The sequence below is a fragment of the Sceloporus occidentalis genome, unplaced genomic scaffold (genome assembly GCF_023333645.1).
Source record: "Sceloporus occidentalis isolate IW3139 unplaced genomic scaffold, rSceOcc1.0.p SCAF_4, whole genome shotgun sequence".
Classification (NCBI taxonomy): domain Eukaryota; kingdom Metazoa; phylum Chordata; class Lepidosauria; order Squamata; family Phrynosomatidae; genus Sceloporus; species Sceloporus occidentalis.
Genome location: NW_028316984.1, coordinates 94,739,016 through 94,751,366, shown reverse-complemented (window position 1 = coordinate 94,751,366; position 12,351 = coordinate 94,739,016). Strand labels below are relative to the sequence as shown.

The 12,351-nt window shown below is 39.3% G+C and overlaps 1 protein-coding gene across 20 annotated transcripts in view; it reads right to left on the bottom strand.

Annotated features, from left to right (window-relative positions):
* Positions 1–12,351, bottom strand: part of BRSK2 (BR serine/threonine kinase 2) — a 535,565-nt gene that overhangs the window by 46,384 nt on the left and 476,830 nt on the right. For 13 of the 20 annotated variants that reach the window (XM_089520942.1, XM_089520948.1, XM_089520947.1 and 10 more), the window contains one exon: positions 9,990–10,013. The exons of the other annotated variants lie outside the window; for them this stretch is intronic. In XM_089520942.1, coding sequence (XP_089377068.1) covers positions 9,990–10,013 — 24 coding nt within the window. The remainder of the gene's footprint in view (positions 1–9,989; positions 10,014–12,351) is intronic. 20 annotated transcript variants of the gene reach the window in all.

The window sequence follows — 12,351 nt, the reverse complement described above, 5'->3', positions numbered from 1 at the left end:
TGAGGTTTGGAGGACACCAAAGCCCTGGTGCTTACCATAACAAGTCATCAAAGTCATTATGAAAAAAAATAAGTGGTTAAGAAACAGTATGGAGGTTTCATGATGGGATACATAAGCAAAGGAATGCTTAATCATCCCCAGGTCGTAATGCAAGAGTATTTTCACAAGTCAGGGAATGTCTGCATAATCACCATGTATCTTGGATATGCAGTCATAAATCCAATCACTAGTATCAACTAGAAGAGACCCACTGAATCAGTTGATATATCATAGCCAGCCTAGTGTAGTAATATCAGTGTTGGACTGGGATTCTGAGAGATCCAAGTTTGAATCCCTGCTTGGCCAGAGAAACCCACTGGATGACCTTGGACAAGTCACATCTATCAGCCTTAAAGGAAAGCAATGGCAAATTCCTATAAATAAATCTTCCAAGAAGCCCATAAGATATAGATTTGCCATAGGTTGTAGTCAAAGGCTTGTAAGAACACTTACATAAATATCATTGATCCAGTGGATCTACTCTAGATCAGCAAATGGATTTAGGCAATGCAATTTACATTCCCCCTTCCTCTTCCTATTCCATCGTAACACCATTAATCCATAACACAAACCATTCTTGAGAGACTCAATGGCATATTTAAACTGAACATGCGAAAAATTCCAAAGACATCCACATAGTGTACTGGTATTCCTGGTATGTTTTAGAAGAGTAGCCATGATGATAATCTCTATTAATAAATAATACACAATATAACTATACTTTACATTTAGGTAGAAAAATAGTATCATGTAGGGAAGGATTCAAATGTGTACCAAAATGATACCTGATGTCTCCTCATATATGCAAGTAATAACATGTTCAGAAGTATATTTCAACTACACAGTCACATTTGTTGGACCATGATGAATCGTGTGACTTAAAAACTGCAGATTCTACTGGTTTTTCAAGCCATTATCACACGTGATTTCAAACTGTGCATGTACATAATATAGCATTATCTGAAAACACATCACAGCATAAAGTTGGTCGGGGGTATAAATCAGCACTTAAAAGTGATCAGGTTGAAAATTGCCCATGAATTTGTTCTGGAGTACATCCACTGATTTCAGGGACAATTTTGGTTTCATAAAAAAAAACAACTTTGGTCTATTAGACTTGCACATGAAGTGGTGAGGAAAGGGGTAGAAGTATATCTTCTGCCACAAGTAACAATAAGGAAGAAATAAAGAATCAGAACCATGATGGATTTATCTCAGTAACTAATCTTTCCTACATCAACTTAGCTGTTGGTTGCAGAAACTGAAGCTGATCATATGTAGACCAAGTGCTCCGTCAAGTGAGCCCTACACAGGGACCTAAGCAAAAGAGGCAACATTTTACCCATAATGCTATAATGTACTTCTGATTTCTCTTCCATGTCCTATCAGACTTATTTTTTCTTAGCACCAAATAAACAAATTTTACAGTAGGAACAAGTCTCTTTCTCAGCTTAGCAACAGTAGGAACAAGTCTCCTTCTCATCTTAGCCAATCGTGAAGAAAACTGGGAGTTACAGTCTTAACAAAACCTTAAGGGCCACATGATCCCTACCCTTTAGATAGATAATGTTCAGATCTAATCCACTGCAAAGGTTTATTTGGAATTGCTTTCTGTGCAGCAGCAGCTCCAATGCCATTGGGTTTTAGTCCAAACTTTAAAGGTAATGGATTTAATTTGGGATTTGGGTCCACCAAGTTTGGATACCTCCATTAAAATTCAAATTGAAAACCAGAGTGGAATCACTGCTCCATTGGCATGGAAGCCATTAGCAAATATGGTGGAATTGTGTGGATGAATTTACACTGTAGAAATAATGCAGTCTGACATCACTTTAAGTGCTGCAGCTCCAACCTATGGAATCCTGGGATTTGTAGTTTTACAAGGTCTTTAGCTTTTTCTGCCAAAGAGTTCTGGTGCAGGATTCTGTAGGATGGAGACATGGCAATTAAATTGGTGTCAAACTTTATTATTTCTAGTGTAGATGCACCCTGTGTCTTGAGTAATAGGATATTAAATATTTAAAAAACAAAATGGCTACACAAATATAAGGGATCATGCTGGTATTCTATACAATTAATAAACCTTTTATAGAAAAGCTGCCAGTACTCTGCATTTACATCAACTTTACAATGCAGAACTATAATGAACATTGCCCATCTGCATTTACTCAACTATATTTAGTAACTGATTACACAGTGCTTGGCTTAGTTACCTCCCTTTTGAAGGCAAAAAACTTAAATAATTATACATATTTCCAAATTTTCAAAATCTTCTTGATTCTTGATTTTAAAATTCTATAAACCACGCTTTCATTCAAATGAATTTCAGGGAGGTGCATTCAATATAATATTGGAAGAAGTATGAGATTAAATATGAAAGCTAGCACTTTGTTAATAGAAAAGTCCATCTTTAATTTTTTCATTTCCCCATTCTAATCATTTACAAGAATCAAAATAGCCTTAAAAATTAAAGTTATGTTAAGCTCTTAGCCAGTCAATTAAACTCACCTCTTTGTTTAAATATCACCATGAAGCCTACATTGGGCTTGTGATGATGAAGCATCATATTGTTGCTGTGTACCTTCAAGTCATTTCTGACTTACAGCGACTCTAATGTGAACTTCTCATGGGGTTTTCATGGCAAGTTTCTAAAGACACACACACACACACACACACACACACACACAAACACACAGAGCATAGTGGGGTAAACTGTCCGAAAGTGACTGGGATTTCAGGGGATACTAGTTTCCCAGCCCCTCAAAATTGCTGCATGCCTTTAATGAGCAAAGTTGGAATTAACCAAGTTATTCTTAGAGCTTGCAGTTACAAATAAAGAGTAACCATCACATCATAATATGTCAAAGTTTATTTAAGAAAAATAACCTCCAAACTGACCAAGGAAAACGGTGTACTTTAATGCCTGAAAATATATGACAACTCTGAGGGGGGAAAAATAACAGACATCTTGCTCTCTTAATTTAACAAGTTAAAGGGGGGAAAAACCCAACACCAAGTAATGTTATTAAGATGTATGAAAGAAGTTATTCTGTGCTGGTCTTCAGCTATCAGCCAGAACATAAAACCAACTTAAAGAAACTTGGGATCAGACACTCTTCATGAAAACTTGCCCAAAGCAGTGCTGAGATGAAAGAGCACTGAGAATTCAGATTGAAAGCAAGAGATCGTGCATTGGATAGTGATATGAATCCCTGTTCTTTTGGAAACTCCACAGGAGTAACACATCAGCATACAGACCCTGAGTAGTAACACTAAGTGGACAAAAAAGGAAAAAAAAGAAGAAGAAGAAGAAAAAGAAAAGCATTTGGCAATCTACAGAGGGAAAGGGGTATTTTATCTGTGGATCCGCTATTCTTAAAAAGGAAATAGCCATTTAAATGTAGCATTACCAGAATCTCTGGAGGCATTTAGGTCCCATTACAAGATTAGCTTTTTTTCTAATGAGTCGAGCCATGCAAATTTTGAAAATTAATCATGCTTTGTATCTCTGCAGGGCTGAGATTTGAACAAAACCATTTGTCAGATTATAGGTACATCTATTCTCCATTCTCCCTAATGTAATAAAGTATAAAAAATTATTACTATGTTTATTATATTGCAGAGAAATTACAGAATCAAGTGGACTCTAAAGAGGTGTTTGTTAGAAATTAGACCAGAATATCTGAAAAATGTTTTCATATTTCTCATCTACTTTTTAAAGCTTCATAACAAAATTAATTTTCAAAAACTGATTCTTCAAAGTTCAACTGATTCTTCCAGTTCAAAAACTGGAACTTTCCTCACAGCTTGCCATCTCATGAAGCTTTAGCACTAAATGATAAAGAATCAGATTCAGCAGTCCGCCACATACCTACATCTCACATTATTTCTGTGTGGGCAGCTTCCTTTTTCAGCTGAACAACCCAATTTATTCTGATGTGACTTATAACAACTCTTCAAAAGTTCTAACTGGTCATAAGCAGACCACCTAAGATTACTTTTAATATATTCTCAGTATTTGTTAAAAAATAGTGAAGCACCGTTGTTGCTGTTGTCATTTCCCCCCCAGTACCAAAGCATTTCCCTGCTGAAAGACCAAGAACCAAATGGGGGTTGCCTTTGATCATAAAAAATAGGACAGTTGGGATCTATCTGTCCCTCTCATCTTCTGATACTCTAAAAGAAAGCAGCACATGTCAGAAATATGGGTACCTATTAAATACCAAAAGGAAAAAAAAATACATAGCAACAACAACAATAAAAAACATGGCTAGCAAACTCAATCTGGGTATGAAAGAGAAATGTATATCTACTGATTTTGCTATTGCTTGAGAGGGTGTCTTTTCTGGACCAGAAATGAGGCTTGAAGCTTCCACCAGGCTTCCCTAACTGATAGATCAGGCTAGATAACTTGGTCTCCTGCAGGCATGGGTCCATTGGTGGCAGGGTTGCTGCCAAAGGGGGTGACATCAAGGTGAAGTTGCCCCTTTGGGGAAGCCATCCTGGGGGTGGCACGAGGGTGAGAGCCAGTCCTGACAGTTCTGAGAAGGGAGGAGGATGCTTGACTGTTTACAGGCAAACAGGAGAAGGCAAACAGGTGTTTTGTAGGTGGGTTTAGTGGAAGAGTTTGATTAAGCTGGGCAAACATTAGAAAACATAAGGAAAACATACAACAGACATTTTTCTAGGGGCAAAATGTAGCGACTCCTCACTCTCCCTCCCTCCCTCCCTCCCTCCCTCCCTCCCTCCCTCCCTCCCAGCTGGCAGAACTCCTGTATCTTAAAGAACTTAATGATAAACAGAAATAAAATAGAAAAAGAATTGGAAAAGAATACAAAAGAGAAAGAATATAATAGAAAAAGTATGTTTGCAAACCATAAAAGTATCACCTTGTGAAAGGAAAAAAAGATGTGCTACAAAAAGTGACAGAAATTTCACCTGGAAATTTCGCACACATGCACGCACACACAGAGTGTATGCTTACTGCTGTAACACAGCAATATTAAGAAGGTAAGAGCAGGATTTGGGTTTTCTGTCGTTCAAGGAAGAGCCATCCAATTGCATGGGGTACTTTTAATAGGGCTTCAGGTGTCTTTCAAGATTCCCTAGAGGCTCAGCATAAATCGTGTGCACAAGTTGTGTGCTTGCTCATTCTATGACCTCACAGAGGATCTAGACGCACTTTCCTAGTTGAGGGGAAATAAAAATATTCAACCTTTTTGTTCCCTAACAGTAGCAAAAGGAAAAAAAATGGGGGGGGGGGGGGAGGACAGAATGGATTAGAAATCTATGAGATACTTTATATATCTAGCCCAAGACCCTAATTTCTTATATTCCCGCAACAGAGCTTCAGGATTTAAAGTGGGGTTGGAGAATTGGTTACCCTCTAGATCAATAATTTCTTATATTCCTGTAACAGATCTTCAGGATTTAAAGCGGGGTTGGAGAATTGGTTACCCTCTAGATCAATGATGACAAACCTTTTTGGGGCCATGTGCCCAAAATAAATTTTCCCCTGGCACTGGGTAATACCCAGTGCTGAGAGTGGGGTTCCGGCCCTCTGGGACAGGGCTTCCAACCTCCGGGGCAGGACTTCTGCTCTCAGGGGTGGGGCTTCCAGGAAGGTAAATCTCCCCCCCCCCGCTCTTTCCATGGCCTCCAGTTGTCTCAGTTAGAAACTGGGGAAGGTCAAGGTGGGTGGATGCGTGCTGTTCCTCCTCCTTCTCCTCTGCCCAGACCTTTCTCTGCCCCTGGCTGTCCTTCTGGAGGCAGCTGGAATCCAGAAAAGGCCCCTGGGGAGGAGAAGGAACAAGCATGTGCCGTTTCTCCTACTTCGGACCTTTCCCTGCCTTCCGGAGGAAGCCGGGGACCAGGTAAGGTCCCTGGGAAGGAACAACTGGTGTTGTTTCTCCTCCCCCCTGTCCTTTCCCTGGCTTAGAGCTGCCTCTGTGAAACAACTGAAGGCTGGGAGGAGGCAGGGAGGAGACAGAGGTGTATGCCTGTAGCCCCTTCTCTCCTGCACTATTTTCCGGCTTCCAGCTGTCTCTGAGAGACAACTGAAGGCTGGGAAATGGCAGGGAGGAGGAACAATGGGCACATGTGTTTGCGCGTGTTCCTCCTTTCCCCTGACCTGTGCCGGGTGAAATGGGGTCTTGTGCACCTGTGGCATGTGTGCCACAGGTTTGCCATCACAGCTCTAGATATTGTTCAGCTCCTAGCAGCCAGTATGGCCGTGGTCAGGGATGATGTAAGTTAAAATTCAACACTTGCATGGATGTAGATTTATTATCACTGATTAAAAACCAGCATAGATTTAAGTCAGTTGTTGACTTTTGTCATATCTTGCATTATTTTCTTCTTTGAGGAGTGATTAGGCATTAGAAGCAGAGTCAGAAATGGCCAGAAACATATGGACATCTCAGTGGCTTTCGATACCATCGACCATGGTATCCTTCTGGAACGCCTGAGGGAGTTAGGTATCCGGGGCACTGTGCTTCAATGGTTCTGATCCTACCTCTCGGGTAGATTGTGGAGCTGGGAGGCAGCTGCTCTGCAAAAAGAGAGCTGACATCTGGTATCCCTCAGGGCGCCATTCTGTCCCCCACGCTGTTTAATATTTACATGAAACCGCTGGGAGAGATCATCTGGAGACATGAGGTGCAGTGTTATCAGTATGCTGATGACACCCAAATACACTTCTCTATGTGTCCAACTGATGCAGTGACTAAGGATGGCATCTCTCCCCTGGATGCCTGCCTTGGGTTGGTAATGAGCTGGATGAGGATAAACAAACTCAAGTTGAATCCAGGGAAAACGGAGGTACTAGTGATAGGTTCCCCAAGTCCAGAGACGGAGATTTGTCAACCTGTCCTGGACGGGATCACACTTCCCCTAAAGGATGAAGTACGCAGTTTGGGGGTACTTTTCAATCCATCTCTACAGTTATCATCTCAGGTAGATGCGATGGTCAAAAGTGCCTGGCATCAGCTTTGGATGATACGCCAACTGCGTCCCTACCTGGACTGAAAGGACCTTGAAGCAGTGGTACTTGCACTGGTAATCTCTCGTCTTGATTTCTGCAATGCGCTCTACATGGGGCTACCTTTGTACCAAGTTTGGAAGCTTCAATTGGTTCAAAATGCAGCTGCTAGATTGGTCACCGGAACACCTAGATCTGACCATATAACACCTGTATTAAAATCCCTTCAATCGTTGCCAATCAGCTTCCGGGCACAGTACAAAGTATTGGTCATAACCTTTAAAGCCTTATGTGGCTTGGGCCCGTTTTACTTGAGGGAACGCCTCTCCCTACATAATCCGCCCTGCACTCGCAGAATATCTGGGAAGAATCTTTTGGATTATCCAAATACCAGATAATTGTCAACTTCCCACAAAGCATTTACTGTCATGTCCCCTAAACTGTGGAATGCTTTATTGGTAGAGATCCGACTGATTACTACTCTAGAAGCTTTTAAGAAAGTGATTAAAATGGACCTTTTCCGGCAGGCTTATCCCCCTGATCTTTTATAAAACTGAAGGGACATCCCACTCTGAGTAAGTGAATATGATGATATATGGATTTTAATGTGCTGTCTTGATTTTAAGATGTATTTTATATATGGAAATTGGTGTTCCATTTTTATTGTTGTAAGCCCGCCTTGATCCGTAGGGAGAGGCGGGAAATATAAATAAACTTTTATTATTATTATTATTATTATTATTATTATTAGTGCTGCATTATCACTATGGGGTTTATTACACAAATGAGATCAGGCGTTTATCCCATGAATATCCCAGAAAAATTGTGTAATTACGCGAAACGATTTCACATGACATCACACAAAACCCGTCATTAAAGTGGTCACAAAGAAGCATTACTGCATATCTTTTTACTTTCGGGATTTCAGTGACAATGTATTTCCGATATTTATTTGCACATTTGCATGTGATAATCATTCGTGCAATTACTCACCATTTTTGCCTTATTTGTGGGATGCTTTAAATGTGCTTTAATTTGTCTTTAATGCTGAAATTAACCCCAGTGTGATAAATACCTATGACAAAGTTGGAAGTAGGGGAAGAAAAGTTCTTCCCCTTTGTTTACCCCATAGTGCTATCAGAGCACTGGATCTGGCTAGTACACTATGTGTCCTGATCTGCAACAGGTTTTCTTCTGTTTCTAGAGCCAATTTGCACCAATAAGGGCTTTTGCTTAGGCACACAACACAGGCCTATTTCCCCATCCTGAAACGATGGTTGCACCATCACAAACCTACACAAACCAAATCCAAATAATGGGAGGCAAACTACTGCTGCTATTATAAACAGATGGAGTTATTTTCTCTCTTCTGTTGCAGGAGTGTCAGTGAGCAGTCAAGATAACAGGGTGCCCACAAGAGACAAATAACTCTGCTTTCTGCAAGTTCCCCTCTGAGGTTCCATTTAAATTTAATGAAGCAAAAGAAGGGTCATATAGGATGTCAAAGAGAATGTGTATTTCCTGCATTCAACTTACTTTACATTCAGCCTCCCACAACTGTGCCATACCAATCAGACCTGCAAATTAAATATGTGTTTACCTTCTATACTTATCTGTCTATCTGCCTACCTATCATCTATGTATCTATCTGATAAAATAGTCTACTTTGACCTATATCAAGCTCAGGATAGCTTACAAGTAAAATGATTCAAAACATACTAAGAGAGCTTAAAACAATTATAATAATTTAAATAAACAAAAAAATGTAATTAAGAAATTAAAATAATTTTTAAAGTTTTAAATTATGTGAGTTAGCATTTGAGAGAAATCAATGAGGCCCAAAGGATTTGATGAACAGCCCTGTTTTTTCTGGTATCTGAATGAAATCAATGTTGGTACTAGTTGGACCTCTACAGTGAGGGCATTCCACACAGTTGGGGTACCATGGCTGAGAAGATCCTCTCCCAGATCCCCACATAGTGTATGCTCCTCATTGGTGGAACACAGAGGAACCCCCCCTCTCTCACACACACACACCAACCTCAGTTTTCAGGCACATATATAGCAACAGCAATAGCATTTACATTTCTATACCACTTAATAGTGAACTCACCACTCTCTAAGAGGTTTAAAATCTGTACGCCAATTGACTCCAACAAGTTGGGTACTCATTTTACTGACCTAAGAAATGATGGAAGGCTGAGTCAACCTTCGAGCCCTCTGGAATCAAACTCACAATGTTGTGGCTGCAGTGCTGGCATTTAACCACTGTGCCACCAGGCACTTGAGTGTTACCTCAAATATCTTGGTCCCAAGCTGTTTAGGGTTTTATATTCCACTATAAGCACTTTGTATTCAGATTGGAAGTAAACTGGAATTAAAATGTATTCAGATTTGAAGTGAAAATTAGCTAATGCAATTTTTAAAAAATGTGCATTATAAGCTGTCTCTTTGGTTTTGGCTGTTGTGTTTTGCACTAGCTGCAGCTTCCAGTTTTCTTTAAAGACAGCCCTGCACATGGTATATTATAGTAGTCTAATTGGGAGGTTACCAGCGAACGAACTACTGCAGTAGGTTATCTCTGTCTTGGAAAGGATGTACTTAGTACACTAGTTGAAGATAGCACAAAGCACTCTGAGCCACATGTCCACTTGGACCTCCAGTGATAGGGATGCTCTTCCAGGGGGAATGCAACCCGATCTAGAACTGGCTGTTCACTCAGTTCCCAGAGCCAATCTGGCCTCTTCAAAACACAGAGAAATATTTAGGATACTGTATATGCAAGTGCACACACATGTGTGCTCTCACACAGAATGCATTGAAATGCTTCAGCCTGCAATGTTTTCCTGTTACAAAATCTCATGTCACAATATGGTATACTGTATTTAAACTATGGCAATTAAAAGGAAAATCTCTCCCTCCCCAAGAAGAAAAGGTCCCACAAGAGGAATAATCCAAAACTGGAGCTTACCCCAATGCGTCAGCGCTCGTCATCCTTGGCATAGGGGAATAAAAAGAGAAGGAGAGAGAAAGAAAGGGACGTGGAAACAGGTGGAGAGAAGAGTATGAAAAGCAGAGTGAAATATTGTTTGGAGAACCACACAGTCACAATTATTGCCACAGGCATCTGCTGCTGATGGAAGCACCAGTAAGGAACACTTATAGGAAGGGAGGATTTACCAGATAAATATTTCCATACTGCTCAGAATCATTAAAGAGGTTTGCATCTGGAAATATGGACACTGACACAGTAGGTATAGAGACAAAGAAGAAAACACAGCTTGCTTGTCCACCCTGACTTAAACCAGCTAATGGAGCGATAAACAGTATAAACTGGCTTCTTTAAAATGGTAAATCCTTATGATTAAGTACAGGGAGTTGTGCTATGGTTACTAAAATGGGTATGTATTTGCCTCCCATGATCTCTGAGAAACTTATTTTCTGTTATGCAGATCTGTATATGTACTTTTAAATGCACTGGGAATTCAGAACAACAAAATGTACAGAGGATGCAGCACTTTCCCCTGTGAGCACTTTGCTGAAATGTATCAAGGAATGTGTGTGTGTGTGTGTTCCTTTAAGTTGCTTGTTGGCTTATGGTGACCCCATGAACTTCATAGGTTTTTTTAAGGCAAGGAATGCTTAAAGGTGGTTTTGCCAATTCCTTCCTCTTAAATTTAGCCTCCAGCATCTGCTATTCACTGGCAGTCTTTCATCCAATTACTAACCAGGGCTTGTGCTCCCAGCTGCAACCCAGCTTATTTAAGTTTTTTGAAAGGACTGATCTAGTTGAGACCTTCAATCAAGTAATTTTTATAACCCTAATATTAATGTATTAATATTAATGTAATATTCTTTTAACGAGGAAGAATAAGGGATTGTAAAGATAACTTTGTTTGCTTGAAAACCTGTAAAATAAATATACAACAGAAAACAAATGCAGTGTGAAACACAAAAAATTACTGCTTGTGCCTCCTAAACACAACCTCTAGTTATATTTCTATCTTTTATTTTACTATTATTCAAGCCACTAGTCATGGAAAAACAGAAATCGACACATAGGTAGAGGACTAAACTAGGATGGGTATCATTTCATTCTTCTCATTCTCCACTTCTACCCTTCTCATCCCAATTGCTGAAGCCATTACTTTTAAAAGCTCCTTATAAAAATACATTATTAAATACTACTTTCCTTTCAGTTAGACACTGTACCTACCTTGCTCCCCTCCCTTCTTTTTAATTGACTGTTGAAGGCCTCAAAATAACCACAGATGCCAAAAGATGTCCTTTCCTCAGAGCCACAAGAATGTAAAATTAAGTATTTGTAAAATATATTTTGCCTTTGCTCAGCATGAGACCATGCAACATGGGAGCTATAAAGAAATCCTAAGACTTACCCAGTTACATAATATAAATCAAAACATAATATTGTTGACTGCAGTAGTTTACTTCCATTATTTCCCTGTTGGTTTTAGGAGCATTCAGGTCCCATCCCTGTCTATGCTATGGGACTTCACTAGCCTAACCCTATCATGTCCATAATAGCGGAACAGTTAAGCCCAGAGTTTTCACCAAATTTGTGCACTTTAGGATAAACGCATCAAATTTCCCATGATGATGCTTAAACATTTCCTGATATGGACTTTCCCTTACACTTATGTCTGTTTCTGGCTCTCTCATACAGGTTTTAATTTCAGTTCTAATTTTAAAATTTTTAATTTACAAACAAATATTGTTGACAATGAGATAACATCCTCAGTTGCAATTGTAAGGTTCCAATCACATTAGATGATAAAACAAAAATCTAACTATTCACTAGAAAATTTTGTTAAACGGTGTAATATATCATCTCTGAAAAATATTGTTTTTCTCCCTCACTGGTCTAATGATAGCAATACACACTGATGATTCAAAAATACATTTGGAATGTTTTTGGTTGTTTGTTCAAATTGATGTTGTATGGAACATATACTGAAAGTATAAATGCGCATATATATGTGTGTGCCCATGTATGTGTGCGCGTGCATGTATATGTGTGTGTGTTTTCAACTAAACTAGGTAGTTGACCATAGATATATATTATTTTATGGATAAAATGGGAAACTTAAGCATTAGTTTACTGCCTAAGTTCACTTGGTAAAGCATATAATTTTACAACAGTTATTTCAACTATGCTGGAAAACAGTTTACTTCATGGTGGCAAAGAACAGTGGAATTAAGGATCATATTGATATAGACACTGCATGCCTTTGGAAATTTCAGCATATCAGTTTATTGCACCTTTTTTGAGCTTTGCTAAGATCTATCCACTAGATCTATATTTCTCTCACGAA